This window comes from Lepidothrix coronata, unplaced genomic scaffold, assembly GCF_001604755.1.
Source record: "Lepidothrix coronata isolate B3197 unplaced genomic scaffold, Lepidothrix_coronata-1.0 Scaffold99, whole genome shotgun sequence".
Taxonomy (NCBI): Eukaryota; Metazoa; Chordata; class Aves; order Passeriformes; family Pipridae; genus Lepidothrix; species Lepidothrix coronata.
The window spans coordinates 316,173-342,843 of NW_016690279.1; the positions used below are offsets into that span (position 1 = coordinate 316,173).

The 26,671-nt window shown below is 50.5% G+C and overlaps 1 protein-coding gene across 11 annotated transcripts in view; it reads left to right on the forward strand.

The window, feature by feature from the left end:
* Positions 1-11,096, forward strand: part of RAP1GAP2 (RAP1 GTPase activating protein 2) — a 60,768-nt gene extending 49,672 nt beyond the window's left edge. For 7 of the 11 annotated variants that reach the window (XM_017822754.1, XM_017822749.1, XM_017822747.1 and 4 more), the window contains 9 exons: positions 84-218; positions 2,925-3,062; positions 3,456-3,574; positions 3,891-4,004; positions 4,472-4,589; positions 5,123-5,249; positions 6,422-6,501; positions 6,683-6,718; positions 7,222-11,096. In XM_017822754.1, coding sequence (XP_017678243.1) covers positions 84-218; positions 2,925-3,062; positions 3,456-3,574; positions 3,891-4,004; positions 4,472-4,589; positions 5,123-5,249; positions 6,422-6,501; positions 6,683-6,691 — 840 coding nt within the window. In that variant the 3' untranslated portion in view covers positions 6,692-6,718; positions 7,222-11,096. The remainder of the gene's footprint in view (positions 1-83; positions 219-2,924; positions 3,063-3,455; positions 3,575-3,890; positions 4,005-4,471; positions 4,590-5,122; positions 5,250-6,421; positions 6,502-6,682; positions 6,719-7,221) is intronic. The other 4 variants (XM_017822745.1, XM_017822750.1, XM_017822746.1 and 1 more) reach the window with 3 other exon arrangements.
* The last annotated feature ends 15,575 nt before the right edge of the window (positions 11,097-26,671 follow it).

Sequence of the window (26,671 nt, forward strand, 5' to 3'; positions counted from 1 at the left end):
GGAGGGACAAGCCAGCTGAGCAGTGGGTCGGTGCCACTGCTGCTCCCTCAGGGCCCTGGCTGAGTCCCTTCTCATTCCCACAGGACCGCACACGGGCTGCCTTGTTGGACAACCTTCACGATGAGCTCCATGGGCACACGCAGACCATGTTGGGGCTGGGGCCTGAGGAGGACAAGCTGGAGAATGGGGGTCATGGAGGCTTTCTGGAGTCTTTCAAGGTAAAGCCCTGCCCTTGCCAAGAGCAAAGCTAAAATGCACCCAGGGCTGGCAAAGCACATGTTGGTGGGAGACGCAGATGAGCAGTGTTGGGGGACGGGAGGTGTCCCCTGAAGGTAGGGTGGTGGGAGGAGGTGGAGGCTCCTGCCACCACCACCCGCTCAGTCCACCAGCACCCGAGCTGGCCCCAATGGGAGCAGATGCAGGGTGGTGTGGTCCCATTGTTGTTGGTGAGTGTCCCCGTTGTAGTGATCTCTCCAGAGCCCGTGAGCATTTCCTCCTCCACCAGTGTGCTGTGGCATTTCTCATGTGTCCAGAGGGATGTCAGTCGAGGGCCAGCCCCCCATCACATGCTGTGCCTGCAGCCAGGCTCTGCTGTGGCAGGGCGTGTCCTGCTCCTGTCACCAGTTGCTGGATGCTGCTATGGGACAGCAAGCAGGAGAGATTCCTGAGGTGACTACCATGGCAAGCAAGGGGGAGGTGGTGGTCATTGTGCTTAAAACAGGAGATAGAATGAAAGGGGGGCGTGGAGAGGGGAAGGGGTGCTGGGTGTGCTGGAGGGACCGGGTGAGTGTGAGGTAGAGCAGATGGTGTGAGCTGGAGGAGAAGGAACAGAGGTAAAATGCTGTGGAGGAAACTCTGAGCAACCACTGGCAGTAGGGTCAGTGATTGGCTGGGCAGTGGGGACATCCCTCGAGATGGAGGGGCAGCACCTGAGTCTGGGGGAATGAGCCATTCCAGGTGTCTCTGGTGGGGCTGCCTTGTTGTGGGGACGGGGCTGACACAGAGTGGCCATCACTGTATGGGCAGGGGGGCTGTCCTGGCTGCCACTGTACTGGGACAGCTCCTGCAGTTACTTGGCAGGCACAGTGATATCTATGGCCCAGAGAAGTGGGCTCTGGTGGATGAGTCGCCTCATCCTGCACCTGGAGGATGGGGCCATGGAGGAGGAGTGTTCACCTCCCCAGCCCCTACTGCAGTGGAAGGAGGCTCAGGTGTGTCCTGTTTCAGTGTGAGCCATAGGGATGGAACTGCTGTGCAGTCAGTTGTACATCACAGCATCCACACCAGGGGCTCAGCACTGAGGTTAAACTGTCATGCTTGGGCACGCTTTGTGTGTGTGAGGAGACAGACCATGCTCTCTTGGCATTGCAGGGAGTGCTGGGGTGGGAGGTGAGCCCCGTGGTCTGTGCTGGGCTGCGCCTGCCTGGCCGCCTTGGGCCCGCGCTGCTGGGCTGCCTGCTGGCTTATGTCCTGCACCAAGCCTTGTTGGAGTGACCAGGGAGATACAGACGGTACATGAGGGCTGCAAGGGGTGAGACCTGGTCCTCATGATACCTTTTTGCCCAATGCTTCACACCCACAACCCAGCTGGCAGCCCCATCCCCCTGGCCAGAAGACCAGGGGCCCACTCTCAGAGGTGAGTGGAGCCCATTTCTGCTGGGCCACGAGCGAGCGAGAGGTGCCTTTGCCTCTGCTGCGGGGAGAGGACCTGCTCTGTGGGGAGGGGGTGCTGGAGTGCCCCACAGAGCTCCCTAGCTCAGGGCAGGAGCCTGCAGGGTGTGAGCACCCACAGGCACTGCTTGGCAGCAAAGCAACTGGTCACTTTTACCTACCAACACTGTCAAATTATGTATAAATTGCTGCTGACCCAAATAAATCTGTTCTGATGGACTCTGGCTTGGTGTTTGTTATTGGATGTGTAGGAGGGGCTGTTGGGACTGTGATCTCCAGCACTGAGGGCTCCGTGAGAGCTCAGGGCTGCAGCTCCCACTTACCCCAGTGTGGGTCTGCCTGCAGCTCTGTGACCCCAAGTGCCTGTGGATGCAGTGCTGGCACCTTCAGGGATCTGGCCCACAATGGCTCATTTCCTCTCTTTAGCATGAGCTGGGATTTGGGCTGGAGGAGCAGCAGCCATGGCACAGTGATGAGACAGCACAGGGAATAGCTGCAAAGGGAACAGGGAAAGGTGACTGCTGTGAAGAGTGAGGGAAGGGGGCTGCTTGATGGGGAGATGTGAAGATCAAAGGGAGCAGGGAGAGTCTGCAGCTGCTGTGGGGCCACTGCTGTGGAGCTCACCTCTGGTCTCTTCCAGAGGTGCATGGACCAAACCAGCAGCAGAGCTTCAGACTGAATGTATTCTCAAGCATTAGCTCACTGGAGAACAGAAGCACTTTTGTGTGGCTGCAAAACCTCCAGCTCAGGAGCTGTTTTGGGGCAGGCTGGAGAGGTCCCTCAGTGCAGGAGAGGTGCAGGCAGGGCTGGAGGCTCTGCAGGATCTGTCCTCTCCAAGTCCAGAGAGAATCATGGGAGGTGTGCACACAAACATGGCTTATGATTCGCTTGTGGTCCCCATTCCTGCCAAGGGGTCTGGGACATTGGTCAGGCACAGGGCAGGAAGCTGGATGTGGGGCTTGTGTCTGCTGCTCCTGGTCCCATAGCTGCAGTCCTTGGTATCACGGAGCAATGGGGGGAAAATCTGATGTTGTGGTGGCTGTGGGGCTCCCCAAGGGTGGCCCATGCTCAACTGCACCTGCCAGGGCTGCTGCTGTCACCAGTGGGGTTGTTGGGGTGTGCTGGTTCTCGGCGAGGCCCAGACAGGTTGCTCTCCCATGTACCTGGGGGAAACCTGGAGCTGAGGAGGGGTTCTGGGGCCAGCACCCCACAGGGTGGTGATGACTTGTTGTCCCCTGTCCCCTCTGCCACAGAGAGCCATCCGGGTGCGCAGCCACTCCATGGAGACGATGGTGGGCAGCCAGAAGAAGCACCACGGCAGTGGCATCCCGGGCAGCCTCAGCGGGGGCATCGCACACAACAGCGGCGAGGTGACCAAGACCACCTTCTCAGTGAGTGCAGCCACACATCCCTCTGTCCTGCTGTCCCTCTGTCCCACTGTCCCTCCTCTGTCCAGCCCAGCGCAGCCCAGTGGGGCACTGCACTGACAGTATGTCAGTCCCCTGCAGGGGCAGCAAGGGTAAAGGAGAGGAGAACACTTGAGTAGACCATGGGTTTGGGTGCCTTGTTCAAGTTGGGCTTGTTTTGTGGAAGAACCAAAGATGAGCTGTCTGAGATTTTCAGCCCCAAAGCACAAAGGAGATAGAAAAGAAGTTCTGATATTACACATTTTCTAGATGTGTAGGCTGGGAATTGCAGGCAACACAATTCTGTGCAGGCTGTTTAGTTTCTGAGCTCCCAGGAGGGAGCTGTGCTCTCCAACCCAGACTGTTCTCTGCTCTCAGCCCCCTGTACCAGCCACTGCTGCCAAGAACCAGTCCAGGAGCCCCATCAAGCGCCGGTCAGGGCTGTTCCCTCGCCTGCACACGACGTCGGAGAGCCAGGTGGAGAGCAGGACAAGGTGGTGAGTTTGTCATCGCTCTGTCACTAAGGTTAAAAGACCCTCTTGAGTGTTAAACTTGAGAAAAGCTGTTGGTGGGTGCTAGAAACCTATCCCAGAGTGCAGCCCCTCCTTTTCACAGAACCAGCAACAAGAGCTGCTTCTGCTATGTTTGAGAAATTGCGCCTTGGATCCCTTCCCTCTGTTTTAAATCAAAGTGATGGTACCCGTAGAGCATCTGTCACTCTCACAGTTTATATTTGGTGTTGGGGAATATAATTTGACCATCCTTTTTAAGTCTCTTGTATAACTCATAGAACCTGTCTCTTTGTGCCCTCAGTGACAGTGTTTCTGGAGCCCAGAAGACACCAGATTTGGGACATTCTTCCCAAGAGATGAAGTCTGAAACCTCGTCCAACCCTAGCTCCCCTGAAATATGCCCCAACAAAGACAGGTGAGCTGGGAGGAGTCCATCCTTCTCCTACGACAGACATCAGGGACTTTGTCAAACAAAATCATTGCCAGGTTTTACTATAAAAAAGTTTGATACTAAGGGGAGAAAAGATTCTTGTGATTCATGAACACAGCTCCCTTATGGTCTTTACAAAGAAGAGCCAGGAGCAGTATCTGACAGAGGCTGCCCAAATCCTCAGGGCACAGGAGCTGGGGAGGCTGCAGTACCTGTCCCTCTGTGCCAAGGGGAAGTCAGCTGCACCCTGGGCTTCCTGCTGGGCCACCCACTCACCACCTTATCCCACGCCTTTGGATGTGGTTATGTACAGAAGCAACCCGAAAGGTTCATCCCTACAGCAGCACTTTGCTCCAAGGGTGGCAGGAGGGTCTGTCCCGCTGTCCCAGCCCAAGGGACATCCTTCCCCAGTGACAGCCTCGCGCCCTTCCTTCCGTCCCGCCTCTCCCTAGGCCATTTATCAAGCTGAAAGAGAACGGGCGGTCGAACATCTCCCGTTCCTCCTCCAGCACCAGCAGCTTCAGCAGCACGGCGGGGGAGAGCGAGACCCTGGAGGAGTATGACAGCGTGGTAGGCACCAAACCCACCCCTGACACACTCCACGTGTCCCTTGGCTCCCTGCTGCCTTCTGACCCCTGGGTGGTCTCTGTGGGGGAGAAGTGTCCACTAGGCCCCCAGGTGCTTCCTCACCACTGGAGGGGCTTAATCCCATCCCTGGGTGTGGGGAGGAGGAGGGCTGGGATGCCTGGTGGGACATGAGGGTGTTATGGCTGCCCCAACCCTGGAAGTGTTCAAGGGCAGGGCTTGGAGCAGCCTGGTCTAGTGGAAGGTGTTCTTGCCTGTGGCAGGGAGGATGTGACTAGATGGTCTTTGAGGTCCCTTCCAACCCAAACCATTCTGTGATTCTGTGACAGCCCAGTGAACCCTGGGGTGCCCTGGGCACTGCTCATTGTGCCCGGGCTGGGAGGTTGCTCCATCAGGACAAGCTTTCCCACCAGCAGCTGGTGGCAGGCCTGCAATGGGCAGGGGTCCAGTGGGGCATCAGCAGGGTGTGGGGGGAAGAGCTGGCTGCAGGAAAAGCCATGTCCCATCTCTCTGAGCAGGGAAGCCAGCCCTCCACTGCATCGCCATTCAAGCAGGACGTGTTTGTCTATAGTGCTTCATCTGGCAGTGAGAGCCCCAGTGCAGGAGCCATGGCAACCCCTGTCATCATGAGCAGGAGCCCCACAGGTGGGTTGCAGGAGGGCTGGTGGGAGGCTTTGCCTCTGACTTCACCCCTGGAGCCCCTGGAAGCCCCCAGGTTCCTGTAGTGGTGGGTTGGAATGGGCTCCATGGCTCTGGGATGGAGGAGCCCCCTCCCAGCCTTGCCCAGGTGCCAGGGTGAAGCAGCAGCCACGCTCACCTTGGCAGGATGGGCATCCACAGGGTGCAAGACAGCTCCCATCCTGACAGGGCTGTTCTGGAGAGATGGCCCCATGTGCTCTAGTTCTGTATTTCCACGGGGAACTATTTCCCTCTCAATTAGAGCACAGAGGTGGCTCTTACTGCGGCTTTCCTCCCTCTGTCTCCCCTGACAGGCATGTGCAGTAGTCGTGGAAACCCACTGGCTCCAGGGGCCGAGCCACAACTCACAATTATTTAATCAACAAGCAGCTTCCCATGGTCTTGGCTCTGTTCCCCTCCTGCCAACCCGCTCACCAACTCCATCCATTTCAGTTGGACAATTTGCACGATGAGGTGCAATTCAACACCAGGAATGGCCCTTTGCCAGTGCATTCTGTGGTGATGGTGTGGTGAGCTGGGGGATGGCCACAGTCACCCCTCTCCTGCAGACACCCGTGGCTCTGATTCCTTGAGCCACAGAGGGCTTGCCACAAGGCACCACCATCCACATGGAAACACACATTGTCAGCTGAGGAGCTGTTTGTGGAACAAATGCAGCCCAACAGCTCCATAACTGGGAGCATTGTTGGCAAAGCGAGGCTGTGGAGCATGGGCAGGCTTTTCATGTCTCAGCACCCCACAGGTCCTCCTCCCTGTTTTCATTAGTAATTTTCTGAACTCTTAAACCAGCCCCTTTGAATGTTTAAAGTGTTTATTTTGTATTTTTCCTGCCAAGAACATGAAAATCCACCCATACATTAAAGGGATCAGTCATTCCTTGTAGCCTTTTCAGTGGCATTTCCAGGAGGAAGACTGAAATGTAATTAAGCCTCAATTTGTTCCACCACAAACATTTAATGTACAGCTTTTGCCAAACATCCAGCCAAGACAGACTAAACACTGGTAGCACTCCTGATAGTCTGTTGAAGTGCCTGGCGGGGTGAGTGCAGCCAGCACTACAGCAAATATTTTTGTTCACAGTTTATTATTTTCGTTCCTTGTTTTTTCCCTCCCTCCAGCAGATGTAAAGAACAGAAACTCTCCAAGGTCCAACCTGAAGTTTCGCTTTGACAAGCTGAGCCACGGCAGCTCCAACACGGTAGGTGCCAGGGCTCTTACTGGTGGGGTGATGCACGGGCACATCCTCCCTGCCTGGCATGGGGGGTCTGGGCCCTGGGGGAGGCTCTGGGGCCCATGAGGGATTGGAAGGGAGGGAAGGGATTTTGTGATTTCTTGCCCCTTCGTTTGCAACCCACCCCATGTTCTGTTCTTTCACATAGAGCCACTAGCAGGAGGAGGTAATGAACTTGTCACAGGTGAGTGTTGGTGTTGTGCTGTTGTGCAAAAAGGCTCGTCTCTGCAGGGAGGACGAGTTTTTCTGCACTGTCCTCTGGGCACTGGGGGTGGAAAGGCAGAGCAGGTCCATTCCAAAAACCCAAGGGGAATGGCAGATTCACAGGGTGGATTTCATGGGCAGAGGTGAAGGGAATGTGGTGGGAGTCACCCGGGCTCCTTCTCTGCTGTGAAATCAGGGGTGTCATTAGGAAGTCTCAAGTTGAGCAGAAGAGCCCATAGAATTTGAAATGAGAGGAATTTCCATTTCTGAAAGCATGAGTCTCAAAAAGCCAGGATTTTCACCCCATCACAGAGTTTCCTTCTTCCCCAGCCTGGGAGTGGCAGGTGGCCTGGTGCTTTGGGGATGGGCACTGCCCTGGCTTCAGCTCCCTCCCTGGGACAGGTGCTGCACAACCATCACCACAGGGGTGGGAATATTCTCCTTCCACAGTCTCTGACACTTTTATCCTTTTCTTCTTTGCAGAGAATTTTTGTTTCAACAAAGGGAAAACTCTTCAACACCCCATGGGACCCCACGTGCCCCAGCCGTGGGCAGTGAGGTGCCCACACCTGCCTCCTGCCTGCCTGCTGCGCCGGGAAGGAGCTCTCACCTTGCCACAGTCCTGCCCTGACAGGGACCAGCCACCTTCCCCCCGCTGTACCCCTGCCCAGCACACACCCTGTGCCCCCAGCTCTGCCTGTGGGAGGGGATGTGTCTTTAACTGTGCCACACACACGTGTGGCCAGGGCCGTGACCCCTCCAGGTGCTGTGCTGGGTCACCCTGTGGGCACCCACATGTGCTGTGGCTGGTGGGCACCGTCCACTCCCCCCTCCCTGGGCTGCCTGCCAGCTCCTCTTGGGCAGAGGGCCAGTAGGACAGACCCTCATGCAGTTCAGTTCCCTCCATGCTATATTTGCAGTTATCAGTGGGGAAGCAGGTTTTATATTTGGTTTTTTGAGGGGCAAAGTGAGTTAGTGGCCCCAGGACAGTTCCCTTTCTGCCATCATTTTCTGTCACTCCTCTCTGGGGCCAACAGGGTAAAACAGGGTAAAATGTCTCCCCAGCACAAGGTTTGCAGTGCCTCTCCAGCCACGCCCAGCTGTCTCCCCCCCAGTTCCTACCCACACCCCAAAACTCTTAGGGCAGAGGAATCCCCTTACTCCACACTTGCTCATTTCTTGCACAACAGGTGGGTGAGCAAACTGGCCCAGGGAGCGGAGCTGGGGGCCAATGCCACCTCATCCTCCCTTGGCAGGTTTGGCCTCCCTGCTTTGTCCCTGCCTGACACTGAGCACAGGCCTGGGAAAGGTGACCCAAAGCTAAAGCTGTGGTGTGTCTGAGTACTAGAACTGGAACCAGAGGGAATTTACCCAGTGGGCTCTGCTTTGCCCCATGGCTTGGATCACCAGGCAAGCAAATGCATAAAACTCCAGTGATTTGGGTGGCATTAGGCTGCTCCAGCCCTCGGAGAGTCTGTCCTGCTGCTTTTGAGTGAGCTCTTGTTATTCTGAAAGATGAGGACTATGGATTCTGCAAGGTGACTTTCCTGTAATGCCCTTTCCCAAAAAATACCTCTCTCAACAGGCCAAGAAATCCTTTTGCTCTTTTTATGGAACTTCTTCTGAAGTTTCCTGAAGCCTGTCCACGAATTTCACATTGCTCATAGATTTCCCTCACCCATTTTCTGGAAGACAGGCCATGATGCTGCAGAGATGCTCCCCTGCCCCCCTCAGCCTGTGACCTTTGGAAAACCCCAGGAAATCAAATTCTCAGTCTCAAGTGAACACAGTTCTGCGAATTTGTGATTCCTACTGAAAACAGGACTTTGAGTGCCAAAGTCACCTTCACACAGCCAGTGCTCCAAGAGCAACAAAGTACCTGCCAGCCTGTGTCAGGAGGCGGGTGCAGAATTGTGCTCCTGGAGCAGCCCAGGGCAGCTGCCATGGCTGGGGCTGCTCCTGTTCCCCTCTCTCTGGGGCAAGTGCTTGTAGGATCCAACCATCACCTCCCCTCCTCCCCATCACCTCCCCAGGCCAGAGACGAGCCAAGGCAAGCTGAACCGGCTCTGCTTACCCCGGCTCTGCAGGGAGATGCTCTCCAACAGCCTTACGATCCGGTTCACAGAGGTGCTCCCCTCGTGCTGGAATTGGTATGTGTGGAAAGGCTGTAGCTCTGATGGGAGATGAACCAGGTTAGAGAAGGAGAACATGTTGTGAAAAGGGAGGGAGCTGTTTCACTGGCACTAAGCTCTGTGTAGAACCAGTAAATCCCAGTAACCCCCGTGGGGATGCTCCCTCCTGCTCCCAGCCAGTTGCATTTCAATAGAGTTTAAAGCTTGAGTTTCCTTTGGAAGAGAAGTGTGTGGTGTGCTCAGCCCAGGCCATAGCTGTAGGTGCCTCTTTGCTGTTCAGCACTTGCTTGATGATGCTTTAGTAGCACTTTCAAACCCATCCCCAGTTCTCTTAGAAGCTTTGCTCTGGTTTCCTGAAGCCTCACAGTGAAACGCTGAGTGATGCAATGACTCCGAGGGTCTGCTCTGGGTTTGCTTTTTCCTCTGAGAAGTCGCTCGGTTCTGTAGACTTTGTCATTCCTGTGGGTGTTGATCTCTGTGAGATCTTTCAGCAGACGATTCAGTGGCTACTGTCAGCTGGTTTGTCATTCTTGGTTGCTTTGTTGTTGTGGTTTTTTTCACTTGAAACTGTGACTTTCCTTTCTGACCCAGACTGATTTGGGAATGGGACTGACAGGCAGGACAGTGTGAAGTCCTTAGGGAGAGGTGCAGTGTGTTGGACTTGTCTCTCCCATGGCAGCAGGGCCAGGAGCTGGGGTCTGGCATGAGGTTTGCCAGCAGCTCCTATGGGATCTGGGACATTTTCAGCAGCACACACTCCTCCCCCCTGCTGTAAAACCTGCTGTACATCCTTACCAGCAGCTGGGCTTTGGATGCTCTCGTCCTAGCCAGGCTTTGGCATGGTCCTGCCTGTGCTGGCTCATGCCTCCCAGCCTGGAATGTCCCAGACTGTCCTGTGGTTCTGGGGTCTGAGCAGTGGTTTATTACACCCCAGGGACTTTTGCACTTCCAGCAGTGGGTGAAGGTGTTCCTCTATATATTTTGCAAAATGTTTTGGGCTTATAAGTGACACATACACATCTATACTTATATAAAAGGGATTTTTTATATATATATATATATACATACATATATATATATGTATATAAAAGAAAGAGTCCTTAACTGACACTAGAATTACTGTGCAGTGCATTTTCCTTTCTGATCCCACTGTTTCCATGCACACAACTTCTGCCACACTTGGGAGTGACTTTGCAGAGGGAGCAGAAGGGGTTCAGAAGCACACTGGGAGATGATGGGAGAGTTCCCACTGTGTGGGGAGGTCTCCCTTGTCACAGGGTCTGCTCCCCTTCCCACTGGAGTTTCAGTCTCCCACTTGCTCCTGCTGCACCCGGGCTGCCACCTGGCTCAGACCAGCGCCTGGGCTCAGTGAGAGGCAGCAGCAGGTTAGGTGCAGGTCCACAGGTCCAGCACTGGTGCCACCAGCTCCAAGTCCTCATGCAGAGCAGGGGGGGACCCTCTCCCCTCCACCAGCATCACCTGCATCAGCCCTGGAGCTGGTGTGCAGCTAAGGGTTGGCAGCAAGCTGCCACTCTGGCTCGGCTTCCATTCAGGAGAGCACTTGGCATGCACTTGCATCCTCTTGAAACCTCACTGAGCCAATCACAGGGTGCACACCTAAGCACAACACAGAAGTGCTTTTTCCTGGGTGAAGTGGGGGAACCTAAGCACAAACTCAGTTTCTTTCCAGAGTTTTGAAGGTCTTGAGAATGGCGGGTGAAGGGGCCAAGATATGTCTCTGCCATGAATGGGCTGTACCGAGGGCTGGGATCTCTTGGCTGTGGGAGGTGCAGCTCCCAAAACCAAGGCAGAGCCCAGCACCTCTGCGGGTCCCACCTGCACTCTCACTGCTCTGCTGATGCTCCAGCCTCCCCCCGAGCTGGCTGGGGCTGTCCCAGTCCCCCAGCATGCTTTTGTCAATGAATGTAGCACTGCGGATGTCCTGCGGAGAGGAGTGCGGGATTTGTATGAGAGAATGTGGAGAGAGTTTATAGAGGGAAAATAAATCTTGAAGAAATGTATCTGATAAAGTTTATTTTTGATGTAGAGAGGTGGTGCTTTGTAGTTCCTGGTGACCTATGTCTGTTGTAAATAATGTATATTTAATTTATTGCTATGGTAGCAGATTGTATTTGTTATGTATAAAACTAAAGGTTCAAAAATGTATATTTTGTTGCTTAAATGTGTCTTTGCAAAATTCACAATAAATAACATATTTTGTGTCCATATGTGTACTCCATGTGTGTGTCCATATAGTGACAGCTTTAGAGGAACTCTTTGAGAGCATTCCTATGAAAAGCAGGTGAGGGCATGGAGCAGGGCTGAGCTGGGGCTGGTGGGAGCCTGGCAGAGCTCACGTGAAGTCAGACACTGAGGCACTGGAAGCAGAGGAGTATTGGAGCAAGGGAGATGTAAATAGGGACATCTGTGCCAGCGCTCCCCAGACTAAGACTGGAGCAGCAGAGGAGGAGCAGGGCTACTCTTTTGCAAACACGCGGCCATTTAACCAAGGCAACTGTTCTGTTTGAATTGAAATTGGTGCCCTATAAAGCTCCATATAAAATGGTCCCTGTCAGCAGCCAGCCCATGTGATGAAGAATATAAAGAGGCAGCAGTTCTGTCTGTCTAAGCCAAGAGCTTACCTCAGCCCATCAGGCTCCGGCAGCGCCGCTGTCTCCGGACATCCCCAGGGGGCTAACAAGGAAATTGGATTTTCTGTCTCCAGCTCCTCAGGCTCCTTTAAAATCTGCCTAATTTCCCAGATTTCTTCCTCCCAAGGCACTAAGAAAAGAGCTGTACTGTTTGGAGGTGGCATGTCTGGCACATCTTTGTGGACCTGCTTCTGCTGCACCCCATCCCCAGGGACATGCCTGCAGTCATGGGAGGGTTCTGCTGAGGGAGGGCTGATTACACTGCAAGGGCTCCACTCCTGTGTCTCAATCACTAAACCAAAGCAAATACAGCTTTACATGCTCCTGTCCGAGCATATCCTGTCAGTCTTACAAAAAATACAATCCCAAGGCCACACCATTCCCTTCTCCTCACACTGGGACTCTCTATCCCAGCCAAAGAAGCCACTGGCACAAAGCATGAGTGGGTTCCTTCATCATCTCATCATCTCATCTCATCTCTGTGTCCCTGGGGGTTCCTTCAGCCCCCCCCAGCCCTGCAGTCACTGCCCACAACTCTTACTGCAATAATAGATTTAATTGGACAGCATTTGGGTTGCCCAGAGAAGTAGTGGATGATCCATCCCTGGAAAGATTGGAGGGGGGCTCTAAGCAACCTGATCTGGTTGAAGATATCCCTGCCCATGGCAAGGGGTTGGAGTGGGTGACCTTTAAGGGGCTTTTCCAGCCCAAATTATTCTGCGATTCCATGATTTCCTTCCCATCACACTGACTGTTGCCTTGGAAATCATTGCAAATCTAAAAGCTTTGGGAAATGCACACAGGGGACTGACTACATGTGTCCTCAACCCCGGGAAGTGCTAAAGAGCATCCCAAGGCTCTGGAGGGCAAAAGGGAGTCAGCCAAGTGGCCCAATTAACCTGCTGTCAAGGGTTATAAGAGGCACCTGGGCCCCCAGTGAGGTTGGATAGGAGGAGTTTGGGAGGGGGGAACAGGGCTGGGACTGGTCTTTGCTTGGCTTTCAGGCTGGGTTTCCGTCACATTTTATCTGTCTAGGTGTAGCAAGGCTCTGTCACCCCAGTAAAGTGCTCCTGATGTGGTAAGTCATTCTTTTTTTTTTTTTTTTTCAGGGGATAGTGTAAAAGGCTGCTGTGGGAGAACCTGAGCAGCTGGGTGGGTACAGCACAGCAAGTACAGCCTGTCTGGTACAGCAGTTACGTGGTGCAGAGTTACCAACAGGTCCTCGAGTTCAGAGCAGGACCAACATCGAGAGGTTTAAAAGTTCAGCTTTAAAATTAAGTAGTGTGAAACAATGTTGACAGATAAACAAGCAGTTTAGACATATGATTTAAAGGATTTAACAGAAATCTCTTCTAGACCTGGCAGATGGGCAAGTTGGGAATTAACGATTGAGTATTCCAGCCAGAACTTGGAAAGTTTCCCAAAGAATCTGGAATCTAAAATTTGGTGGGAGGGAGAATCAAATTCTTCAGACAACTGGAAAACAACTCCAAGCAGGCTTCTCAGCCAGAATTGCTTCACTTGCTTTTATAGTTTAAACAAACCTTGTGTTGTGGAAACAACCACCTAAATCCAGGTTTTAGAGGATTTGGGGATAGTAATTGAGTTGTTTGCTTCTATAGAGGAGATGGACTAAATTGTTAAATAATGTGCTTGAGAGCACTCAGCTGCTGCAATGGTTACCCATTGGGTGAAACACAAACTCAAACTGCAGACCCTGATCCTGAGAGGTCCCAAAGCACTGTCTGGTCCTAGTTTGGGGGTTATTTTAGGATTTCTTCTAGCTTAGCTGGGGAACCTGCTTCAGCTCAGTACTAGAGGAGTTAAGACACTCATCATAATTTATTCTAGCAGTAGCTGCAATTATGATCTGCTGTGTACACAATTTTACAGCTCAGCCTTATTCCACATAATTTTGAACTTTAGATGCTCCAATCAGGATCCCAGTTCTCTTAGGTCTGTCTATAGCCAGACATTCATGATGAGTGGCACTTTAAAACTCTGCTGCTTTCCCTTTTATTACAAACTACAGAGGATCCAATCAAGCCTGAATCCAGGCTTAAGAGACAAATGTAAATAATTATTTTGGCATTTATCTACTAGAGGTTTATTCTTAGATTACTTACTGAATTAAGATAGTTTCTTTGCACATGCCACTGCCTACAGGCTCAAAGCAACTCTCCTACCTGGAAAGGATCTTTCTCTGGGCTTTACAAGACGTTACCAGTTTTTTTTGGAGTCTTTCACTCACTTGGTTCCATGTTCCACAGCCCCAAGAGCAGAGTCCCCCCACGGCTTCTGCCAGTGACCTGCAGCTGTGCACAGAGCCAGAGCTGAGCACACGGGGGCTGCTGCTCGGTGCTCACCTGCTTGGAGGCTGGGAATGACAGGAGGATGATTTTACTGCCTGAGCACCTTCTCTGCCTCCTGTAGGGATATGCTCACTCTGTCATAGACTGCTGGCCTGATCACAGAGGAGAGGCATTTGATCATTCAGTGACAGGAGCATCTGCAGACATGAAGACACCAACCCCAATTAAAAGTGGTTGGATGTTCTAAGGCTGTTCCATCTTCAGAGCTTATCAGATCTGGCGGGGCAGCGTGGAGCAGCTATTAGGGAAGCTGATAAGCCCTTGTCTGCCTCTTTAATGAAAGTCTGGAGGAACCAGATAATCATGCTGAATAGTGCTCAGTGGAAAACTTCCTGAATGTAATTTATCAAGTAATTTTCTAGGCAGTGTAGGAGAGTAGAATTAAGAATGAAATCACAGAATGGTTTGGGATGGGAGGGAAGTTTAAAGATCACCTACTCCACCCCCTGGGCATGGGAAGGGACACCTTCCACTACACAAGGGTGCTAAAAGCCTTATCCAAACTGGCCTTGAACACTTCCAGGGATGGGGCATTGGGTATCTCTGTGAAGTTACTGGTCCAGATCCAGCTCTGAAAATGGTTCTGTGCAGCTTAACCAATTATAGCACCCTATAAAATCAGATTCAGTCTTAATATTTAAATTCGTGATTAGCAACAAGAAAATCCAATGTAGGGGTTTTTTATGCCTGTGGACTCTTGATACAATATGACAAAACTATTCACAGCAGCTGTTTACCACAGGCACTTGTCTGTGTGGTTGGATGCAGCGGAGTCTCTGAGGATAAGGTGTGCATTCCCGGGGCCCCACAGCAGTCTGGGACTACAAATCCCTGGGAGAGCTTGAAATAACATAGAGAAGAATAACAGCACTCCCTGGTTGCATACTTTTGATATTTATAGCCAGACTTACGCTTCAGTTTTTTTTTTTTAATAATAATGGATGTTTATTTCTCTTGTCTGTTACATCCCATCTCAGAACCTGCATGAATTTATGGCAAACACAGAGTGAAGCTGATGTACTTTCTTTGTAAAATTAGCAGGTTTTGGCGCTTGTGGGTGTCTCAAGCTTACAATTCAGTGTGCTGTTGAGCTACTGAAAATGTAATTTCTTCAGTGTTTAATTTCAATAGAGACTGAGTTCCCACATGGGTGGGGAAGAATTTTACAGTTTCATTCCTTGGAGCTGCTGAACTCAGAGGTTTCCTCTTTTATACAGAAGGTGGCACTGGAAATGCAGGAATGAAGCATAATCCTCTGCTTCCCTTTACAAGTAGGCTTGTGTCTGGGTAACACCTTGTCAGAGGGTGTCTCACCTTCAGGAACAGGAGAGTTCCCCCTTTCTCAGTCACAAAGGTCCCATTCTGCCTCTTTATTTATCAGGTGACTAGCATTGACTTGGGAGGGAATTCCTGATGTGCAGGGTGTGCTCTGGGTCCCAGCCCAGCAGCGTTGTGGCTGCCAGGTCTGTGCAGTGCAGGGTTTGTCCAGCCTGTACCCACAGAGCTCTGAACGAGCCACAGATGCTGATGGAAGTTACTACAGAACGTACTGAAAATGTGTCTGAGCCCCACAGATGAAGTGGGGTCTGGGAATTGTCAGAATTGTTCAGGATTGGAGCTGACAAGCACCATCTCCTTTCCAGTTCCTCTTGGTGCTGGTGAGGAGCTGCTGGGGGGCTGCACTGGGATTAGTGCTGTGCTGGGTGCACTGGTAGCCCTGGCCAAGCGACCAAGGGGCATCTCCTCCTCACTGGGTGGATCCCTCGGTGAAGGTTCTTCTCAGAGCTGCCCCTCCAATGTGCAGGACCTGAGGGCAGCTCCCCACAGGCAGAGTGAGCTCCTTCAGCTGATCCGAGCTCTGTGGGCAGCAGGAGCCATGCAAACGGGAGGAAGGTGATGTGCCACAGACCCCGAGCCTCGGTGATGTGCTGGCTCTGCGGGAGCCACCGAGTGGCAGCGTTGCCTCAGCAGAGATGCACTGGCTCAGAAAATGAAATCTGAGCGTGCCATGGGACACAGATTCTGAAGGTAACCTAAAAATAAATAAATGTATGTAGCTGTAGGAGCTTAGCGTTTACATGCTTGACGAAAATGGGAAAATCTTTGTTTTGCAGTGTTGGAGGTGCTGCAGGACACCTCAAATTCATGCCCCAGAGCAGCCACTGCTCGGGGACAAGAGCAGCTGCTGTTGGGAGAAGTTCAGCTGCAAAAGGTGCATTTGTGTTCATCGTGTTATTATTGGTTTTGTTACAACTTTACCAAATGCAACAGTTGAAAAGAATTTTTGTCCTAATGAGAAGAAATTAATTAGGCTTGCTAGAAGTTCTTCCTGTGTTACCTCATGTCCTGTCTCAGGCAGAGCTGACCATGGCCTTGGCTGATGGGATACAGAGGGAAGGTCACTGAATAGTTTTGAACTTCAGTAATGCCAAGTACAGGTTTGGCCAAGGCTTGTGAGCTGGCTGAACAGCTGCCAGTTCCCTGTCTTACAACCAGTGCCACAGTCTTTAATTCCCAGGGTGTTTCTGGCTGTTTTGTGTGTTCAATAGGAGAGGAAAGTTTGGAAAGGAAAACTAATGGATCTGTCTCTGTGCATGCCTAATCCTGAGACTTACAAGAAAAACCTCTGTGAAGTGCTGTAGGACTGTGTTGTACCCACTGATCATCTCCCCTTGAATTCCTCCCCACAGTGCACGTTCTGCCTCCGCTTCCAATTTCCATTAAGTTCTTTCTGGGAAAGGTCCCCACACCTCCTGGGCTGCTACAGAAACTTCTTCCTTTACCCTCAACCCCACTTCCCTTCTGTTACCTGAAGTCAGAAGCTGGCTGTGATCTAGAGGGTAGAAATGGCCCCTTTGGGACACTCCAGTCGTGCCTCTTAGTGTCCAACAGGGACTGTGCTGCTCTGCTTTGCTCTGCTTCTCTGTCTGGATTTTGGGTGCAGAAGTAGGAACTGGGCCGTATCTGCTGTGCTCTGTTATCCCTCTGTTTGCTTTGCTTGAAGCCTTCCTGGAGGAATTATTTATTAAACGAATTAAATGTGTTGGGAATAACACACAATTGTTCATAATTGTTGTGTAAACTCAATGGTGTTTCACTGGCACCAGTGGGGATTTCTACCACATCACTCACACAGTGCTGTGGCTGAAGAGAGTGCTCTGGGAGGTGGTTCTGCTGCTGAAGACAGGACCATGTTCATTGACAAGCAGAATTAATTTGTTGGGTTCTGTTTGCATGGATTTTGCAGGAGTAAAATCCCACTTGTTTTCCATTTCTGCACCATAAGAAGGGTATTGATTTTTCTTCACTTCTGATTGTTCACTTTACCGGATTGCTTTTAAATAGTCAACAGAGATCATTTGTTTTCCTCCCCCAACATATTTTACAAGGTGCCCTCCCTGTTTTATTTGTGTATTTTGGGGGGGTTTCCACAGTTACACATCACACTGATCACCTTCTGCAAACTGCAGCCCAAGCAGGAAGGGGGAAACTCTTTTTCCCACGGGGTTTTTCCTTCTTCCTGCCTTCCTCCTTCTCTTCAGCACCTGCATTTCACCTTCCTGACTTGGAAGTTGGGGCTGAGGCTCAGAAAACCTCTGAGCCAAAGATCAGAGCAGGCCAAAGAAATAACATGGCCATGGATAAATCAGTAGAGTTGCAAGAGGTGCTGGTTAGTGACAGGGCACTGAGAGTCACTGGTGTTTGTCATTGTAGGAGTGTGAATAAGGGGTGATGAGCTCGTCAGGGGAGTGGGAAGCATCCTTCCAACCCAACAGACAAAAGAAATGAGGGAATCTCTGGTCACCTCTTCAATGCAGAACTGCCCCAGCACAACACATATCAGCCCCTCTTTAAGGTGCAGAACGTGTCCCAACCCCAGACCCGTCTGTGGCACAGAAGGAAGGGCTGTCTGAGGGCTGTGGAACAGGAGCAGACACCCAGTCTGATTTTGGTTTGAAGTTTAGTGTTAGAGGAAACCCCAGCTGGCCTTCAGCAAAGGAAGGGTGTGCAGCTCAGTGGCAGTGCTGGTTTGAATGGACTCACATGTTGTACAGGTACTTTAGTTTATTTTTCTTTTTGCCCTCAGGGAGTGGAAAAGTGTAATTTCTTATGTTTGCAGATAATGATATTAGAGCCCAAGCCTCCTAAAACACGCAAGCTTTTCCTGTATGGAATTTATGTGTATCTCAGGAGAAGCTGCACATATGGCACAAAGCTTTTGCCCAGAAAGGTTAGAAACATCTAATCTGTTCAGCAAGACCATGACTGAGCTAGAAATAGTTCTGATGCCTGGGGCAAGAGATGGTGGGGAGTAGATATGGACTTAATTCAAGACTGAATAAACTTTTGTTAGGTTTGTCTGGACACTTACTTTATTTCTCTTTTGTGTTGAGCGTAGAACAGCAAATGTGATGGAAAAGGATATTTATTTCTTATAGCTCTTTATGCTGGAAAAATAATGGGGCCTAATAGTGCTCATGTTAAATGTTATTAACATTGATTAAAGTATCATTCCTACTATCAATCAGCACTATACACAGTAAGGATATGCTGTGGGGGAACAGTGCCTTTCTCGTTGCTGCTCTGGGTGAGGAAAACCTGCGTGGCCGTGGGTATTGGAGCTCCTGCAGTGAGGGCTGCAGCACTCACATCCCTCACACCCGCAAACCTGCAGCACAGATGAAAATCAACAGCAGCATTTCATTGGTCTGTTTATGCCTTAGGTATAGCTCTAGGCTAAAAGGTATTTTGAAATGGGATTTACATGTGAAATCCTTGGCTTCCAGGGCATTTACAATGGGCATGAGAGGCAGAACAAAACACCAGAGAGCTTGTCACAAATTTGGAGTTAGGAGTGTGCTAATGAAGGTTCACAAAATGGCAGTGGGAGGGTCTGTCAGCTACTTGGGCATTTGTAGACTTGTATGAACTAAAATATTTCTTCTGGGGGCTTTAACATGTTCCCCAGAGAAAGAGACAGCAGCTTGGAGACTGTTCCTCCTTTTTGTTGTTATCAGGTCTCTTCCTGTCAATCTAAATGAAGCATCTAGTCCTGTTTCACAGCACATCTTCACTTGGGCATGTGGAGGGAGTCTGGAATGGCCCCACACACTCCACATGTTATTGCTTTGGTTTTAGGCCATTTGCCAGTGGACAGATTCAATTTAGTTCAACAACATGATACTAGAAAGCACTTATATAAAATTAATGGCTAATGCAGCATTTCTCAAGAAGAAAGAGTGCGACTGTACCATGTTTTATCCTGGCAATACTCACCTGGTGCTGCTGCCCACCTGCCCTCAGGGAACACGAGCTGCTGCCACCCCAGAGCCACAGGAAAGGATCCACCTCGGGCGTGCTCTCCTCCCCCAGGTGCAGCTCTCCCCCAGAGGGGCCCTCTTTAATTTCACCTCCATTTAGGCACTTGAGTTTCTGTGAACCTGAAAGAGTCAGGAATAATGGCATAGAGATCAGACACAGCAGCAGTAACCATGCTGTGCTGGAGCCTGGCACCAAGGGCTGATATGACCCTTTGGTATACCCTTAGCCCAGGTCCAGGGGTCTGGCTCTGGATGTTCAGCTGTATTTTTGTCACCAGATGTTGAGTTTGGGGGCAGTGATGAGGTTGCAGTCTGAGGCTGCATCTGGTCTCACAAATGCAGCTGTGGTTTCTCAGCAGCTCGAGGTCCAGGCTCTGCCTCAGCTGGGGGTGTGACAAACGTGGCCTGACTGGTACCCAGAGCAGCCAAGGAGTTGGGGCAACTCTTACCTGTGGAGCTGCAAGATGAGTAAAGGTTTTTGGGAGGCGGGAGAGGAGACCTTTGCCCAGCAAGGAAGTAGTGTTTGCCTTCAGCCTGGTGAGAGCCTGTCTGCTGGGGGTGGCTTGGAACTCCTGAGGGCTCTGAGCAAGTTGTCCTGTCTCCTTGCTCTTTCCCTGAGCTGTGTTACCTCTCCAGGCTGGGGTCCCTTTGGGAGCAAGAACTGTCTGCCCCTATTTGCTTGTACAGTACCTAAAGAAATGGGGTCATGGTTTCAGGGAAGCCTTCAGGCATCATGAAAACAGTATTAATAATGAGAATTAATCATTCACTTATCACTTCACTCTTGATGAATAATTTCCAATAGTCATGTACAATTTGCTGCTTCAGTGAATAGTCTGGTAGTAAACAGAGCTGGTAGAATAAAGTCACAGGAGTGAAAACCCCATGTAAAAGGAGTGAGAAAATGGTCAAGACTAATTAAAAAAAATTTCAAGAAATGTTTGTGCATAATCATTTGCCCAGATCTAGCGATGGCTTGGACAGACACATGGAAGGCAGATAGGTACAAGGGTCCAAAGCTGTTTGTGACAAAGGCAGATTCCAGCAGCAAGGAGCTGTGTCTGGCCATGATGTTGTTATGGGAAACTGCTGAAATGTCATCTGTTCCCATGTGCAAATCTCTTTCAGAAGCAGATTCCACTTTAATTACACTGTTGTATTTTAGCACAGTGCTTGTGGTGCCTGCTCACGTTACCCCTCACTGACGTACAGTGATGATGCATATGTTAAATCTCATGATGCTGAGAGAATTAACACTTCAGAAGTGTTCATCTCCCCCATTATTGATGCTCTGTCAGTAGCAGTGTGGTGATATTCTCTACAGAAAAACTAATGGCACTGATAAAAATCACTGAGTTTCTCTTCTCATCTAAATCTCCAGATAAGAAGTAGCATTTTTGTTTGCAAGCAGCACTGGCTGGTGACACAAACCCTTACCCGTTTTCCTTTTGAATTACAGGATATTTGGTTGGTTTTTTGTTGGTTTTTTTTTCTGGACAAGTTTCTGAAGCATGACTTGGCAGATGCTATTTCTTGTGCTTTGCTCTCTTACATCTATTTCCACAGAAGTACTAAAGCATTTAACTTCCATTTACACACTCATAAGTGTGTGACTAAAGTCCTGTTGGTAGGATGAACTGCTAGAGCTCTCCTGTGCACTGAAAGATGTGCATTTTCAAAGATAAAACAGAGTCTAACATCCTAAAGCTATAAGGAATTCAGATATCTCATGTTTTGGACAGCTGGTTTGAAAGTAAAAATCCAGGCAGGGATTTACTCATTTTCTCATGAAGCCACCTGAACCAAATCATGTCTGTGTGAGATGCTTTCAGTGAAGGACACAGAGGTTTGCCAGTGCTAATCAAAGCAGTGCAGATTTGGGAGTGCCCCGCTGGCAGCCGTGGCCGAGCAGCCGGGCAAGTGTCCTGAGCTGGCTCTGGCTCTGGCTCTGGAGCTGCTCCCCACTGGCACTGGAGAGGGACAGAGCTATGGGAGCAGAGCATCCCCCTCTGGCATCACACCTTCCTCTGCAAGGCCACCAGCCTGGCCCCCTGAGAAGGTCAGGGCAGGAGCCACAGTGTGTCACAGGCGCTTGGGAACTTCCCTCTCCCCTGTGCTGGCACCAGCTGATGCTCTGAGATTCACAACTGAGCCAAACCTTCAGGTCCTGGAGCCTCCCCATCCTGCAGCCTTAGTGCTGCCCACTGCTGAGTAAACGCTAAACCTCCATCTCTTAGGCATGTCCTGAGACTTAATTAATGCTTCTGAAAGTACTTTAAAGCCCTTGGATGGTAAGCAGGCTAAAATATTGCCAGTCCTTGGGGAGCCTTCCCCTTCAGGGAGGAATCGAGGTGTTTTATTTAATGAGCAGTGCTGTCTGAGGACTGTCCTGACTGATTATTTCTGAGGCAAAGCAGAAACACATTCACATGATGGTGCTGAATTTTAAATAGACTCCAGTTTATTGTGGAAATACAGCACTAGAGCAAGTGCTCCTTCTTGCACCCCTGCATCCAGGCTGGCCTGGGACTCTCCCTCCAGGAACTGCTCTACAGGGGCAAGAAAGGAACCCATGGAAACCACAGCACTGTGAACAGGTTGGGGAGGTCCTACCAGTTTTCCCTCTGAGAAAAGTTTATGTAGCCAGGTAATTCACCTTCAGTCAGGAATCTGTCTTGCTCACCTTTTCTGCATCTCTCAGTTGGACACCACTGGACATCATCTCTCTTTACACCCTGGGAGTGCTGGGGCAGCTCAGTGATGCTGATAAACAACTTCATGATAACGCAGATTATGCAAATGTGCCAGTTTTTCTATAATTTCCTGTGCTACCCATGGGAGCAAGTATTTTCTGGTGTGTGAGCAGGCTGCCTTTTTAAAAAATGCTTTACAGGAGAAGAACTGTCTTTAGAGGTTCACTTGCCTGGTACCTGAACTGGTGACTGAACACAACATGCACCATATGAAGCCAAATAACCCTCCAGGAATTCTTTCTGTTAAAATAATTGCTAGGGCAGAGGAATATTGCAAACAGCTGGGGTTCATCCCATAAACATATTCTCCCTCCTTTTGGAGCCTCAGCCTCCAACTGATGCCAGAGCCTGTCAGCTGCAGGAGCAGTGGAACATATTTCCTTTGCAGAAATGAAACGATTACTGTTGAATAAATCTGTTGTGCACAGCCCTGAACTCCCCAGCGCTCGCTGCATATGCAAAAGGGAACAGTGACAGTGTTTCACCCTGGAACGAGCCGGAGCGACAGTTCCTGCGCCGAGCACGCTGCTGTGGAGCTGCCGTGTGTCAGCAGCCTGGCAACGCCGAGGGGGAGGGAAAAATCCCCCGAAACCAGTCCAGCACTGAACGGTATCATCCTGCCATGCAGTGCCCTTGCCCTGGCGGGGCAGCAGCTGCCCCATGTCACAGGGATGAGAGCAGGCTCCCTGCAAGCCCACACGCTCCTTTTGGCAGCAGTAAGGGGCTGAGCTGGGGAGGACAGGGGCTGGGGGACCCTGGAACTGGAGCCTCGGGGTCCCTGGGCTGGGGCACTGGGCATTTCTGGTTTGCAAAAACCCAGATGGGGGACGAGTCCCTGACTGCACCGTCCCTCTGAGGTGTCTGCCTGGCGTGGGGGGGAGATGAGATGGACCAGAGCAAACCCTACTGCAGCTGTGAGGGGACACGAGGGAAAAATCGTGCAGGTCATTGTGACCCATGTGTGCCCCAGTTTCATGGGCTAAACCCTCTGACAGTCCTATTTATTTCTATAAGTCATGTCTGAGTGAAGATGAGCAATGGACATGGTCACCACTGACCTGGATGTACTGGCAAACTGTCACCAGCCCTTTCTGTCACGGTGGTATTTCTCCCACTTGGCATGTGGGAATGGTTCTGCAGGGAGCAGGAGCGGTGCTCACCCAGCCCCATGACTGCTTGTCGGGCTGCTCAAACAGCCTCCACCATATTTGCAAAATATTGTTAATCAAGAGACACAGTTCAAGGCATTTGACTGGCACATCCAGTTAAGTGGTAGCAAACACGCTGTAAAACCACTGTTCTGAGGCCACCTTCCTAATGAATGCAAAGTGGGAGCAATCAATCAGGGCCGGAGCGCAGCCAGCACTGGCACCGCCTCTGCAAACGCAAATTGAATGAACAATAACGAGTGTTATCTAATTAGTCCACACAGCTGCAGTGTTACAGCCCTGCATAGGACACACCTTGTTAAATTTCATGGTATGTATCAGAGTGTCTGGGATAAAATGATGGTGATTCGACATATGCACGCCACAGACAGGTAGATTCCCAGTGATAAACACATTATCCTCAGCAGGTGAGCTCTGGACTGACTAGTGCAAGGATCTCCTTGAAAATCAGCAAGTTAATGTGCAAATAGCCAGCAGAGCACAGGGCCTTGATGTGTGAGTGCTTTGGCTGGGATTATCTACAGCCTGGGACCAGGGAGCTCGCCCTTGCAGGGTCGGTCCTTGGCGAAGTTCCTCTCACAGCCACTGCTCCAGGAGCTGTTACTCAGTTTGGAGGGTCTTGAGGGAGGACAGGGAAGAACCGTCTGGTGTGATGTTGCAGAAACTGCTGACTGGGTGACATCCATGGCTGGTTTTTTGGAGCTGGCAGTTTTAAGCTGGGGGCCTCAGTCCTCTGCCAGCCATGGAGCTCTGTCCTTGCAAACAAATCTCAGAAGCAAACACATCTCCTTCACTCCAGATTGAGGGTGGAAGTGCTGGTCATGCTGTCCCCAAACACACACCTCAGCAGCAACATCTGGCTCCTGGTATGACTGTGCAGATTCCTTTTGCATCATCCAGTGTTCTTGCTGTTTGAAGCACTTGGCATGAAGTGATGCTGGGAAGCTCATGATAAATGATTTAGGACTGGCAGTTGAAAACATTCTCTGAAGCCACCCTCAATTCTCTCAAGCAGTGTTTGAGCTGGATGCACACGCTGAGCATTGCAGGGCTGGGGAGCTTCTGAGTCACTTGTGACAGTTCATGGTGACTTGGCTACTTGAAGCAGTTGGAGTGGTAAAAATCCCACGGGAGAAGGTACATCCCAGCAAACAGTTCAGCCTGGCTCCACAGACCATATTGAGACCTAAAAGCCCTACCCAGGCCCAAAGCTGGGTGGCTGGAGATCTGTCTTGGGACAGTCCTGCCTAATGTCACCCAGCAGTGGGCAGAGGAACTCCAGAGAGTGCTCCCTGACTGAGCATGTCCCACAGCACACACTCCTGAGGAGCTGCTCCGCCTTAAAATCAACTCTGCATTTGTCTGCCTTCCACTTTACCTCCAGGAGGACTAGGAACCCATTTGGCAACGGGTCTTAGCACCAACAGGTAGAACATCTGGGGCCAAATTCATCCCCAAGACAAATTCATGTCAGGAATTTAGCAAAAGAAATATTTCAGGCAATTTTTGCTCCTTTGTTGTTTTCATGTTCAGCAATATCCGCTCTTCCTGTAAGATCTCTGATGACACTGCAGGGGATGGTGGGATGGTGTTTAAATATTGATGTTTTAGCAGCTTATGGTTTTAATACAATTTAAATTATGCACATTTTTATTGGGCTCGTAGGTTCATCAGCAATTAGTCTCTCCCAGCTACACAAGAGGGTGTTCAGCAGCTCTGTATTGATTTCTGCCTCACCCTTAGAGTTTTAGTGACTGGCTGCATTTTAGTGCCTTGGCAAGGTAAACAAATCCACAGGCCCTTATCCGAGCACCGCTGGTTAGTGACCATAAATGTGTAATCAACAACTCAGTATCCCTGGAATTAGATCTTCTTAACAATCATTAGTTTCATCCCTCGCCGCTCTAATAAACCTCTTGGTAGCAGGCCAGAGCCAATTATACTTGTGCTTGGAAAATTATAAAACAAGGAGAAAAGCTGTGTGTTGCCTCAAATAAGTGAAAATTTTAACTGACCCAAAACTGCAACACGTGTAGGACTCATCTGTTGTTTATCTGAGCTTGAGCTGTGAGTATTGGAGACAATATTAGGGGACTCTATATTTATTTTGCACGTTATGGATTCTTCCACCTGATGCAAAGCTGGCATTGGTGCACACACCCTGCTGCCTCTTCTACATTCCTCACGTGGGCTGTGTGGACTGGAATCACCTGCCCAGCATGACCCAAGGTCACAGTGAGAGCTGCAGTGAATCAATGCTGAGTGAGATGTGTTTTGGTGATGGATCACTGGCTGATGATGCACTGCAATGCTCAGCAGGAGAGCAGCTGTCACAATATAGTGACCAAACTGCTTACATCACTTGAAGTGACAGGGAGCTGCAGGCACCTGCCACCAAAGCTCAGCCTGGGGGTCCAGGAGCTGGCTTTTCATTTCCCCTTCTCTTCTGCAGCGCTGGGCAGCTCATGGAGCACCTCTGAGGATCAGCTCTCTGCTCTGGCCCATCCTTACCTGTTGGGACAAGCCCTGGGGAGGAGCAGGGAGCCCTGGACTGCTCCTTCTGGTCCAGCTGAGTTCCCAGTGCAGTGCCCTGCCTGCTGGACAATGGGAGGGTTTCCCTCCACCTGAAGCTTTTGCTCTCTAAAAATGCAGGAAGTGGGATCATGCCTGATCCAATGGATAAGGACTCTGCTCATTCAGTGGGACTTTTTCAAGGTGTAGTGAGAAGAGAATGGGTACCTGCACCAAGTGCAGTGGTTGTGTGGGCTCTTGCTAAAGAAAATAATTAATAACAGATCCTTCTCCAGGTGGTTCTCATGCCATCCTGAACAAGAAATATTTTTTTGAGAGGTGATAAGTTTCTAGGATGTGACATCAGCTTTACAGTCAAGCCACTGGCATTAGGAGAGAAGAATGGGAATGTAAATCATAAAAATAACAAATGGGAGGCAGATATGATAAAATGGAAGCACAGGCAAATTCTAAAACCATTCAAACTGCTCACACAGATAAAGACAGGAAACAAAATCACATCTGAAATCACAAGGACTGGGTGTATGTTGGAGAAAAAAAATGTTTGACTTTGCTATTTATTAGTGCTGTTGGTGGTGGAGGTGTTCAAGTTCGGGGTCCTGGAAGAGAAGCAGGGATTTCTGATGGAGGGAACTTGGGCTGTGGCTCCTTCATTGGTTGGTGAGGAGCATTTTTACTGTGGAGGCTTAAAGATGGTGTTTTTTTCTCAACCCACACTGCAACTGTTAATGTTCATCTTGTGCCAGGCAATTACTTTATTGCAGTAATAAAATAAATTCTAAATAATTGAAGAAACGCGAAGGGAAAAATACCACTCAAAAATATAAAGGGCAGGTCAATACAAAATGGAAACACAAAATGATGCTGGGATCTGCTGGGGCTTTACTGGGGGTGTGACAAGACACTGCAGGGACAGGGCTGAGGTAGCACAGTGACAAGGGTCAGAGCCTGGTGGCACCAGGGACAGCCCCTGGGAAGGGGTGGGCAACATGAAGGGTCTGGT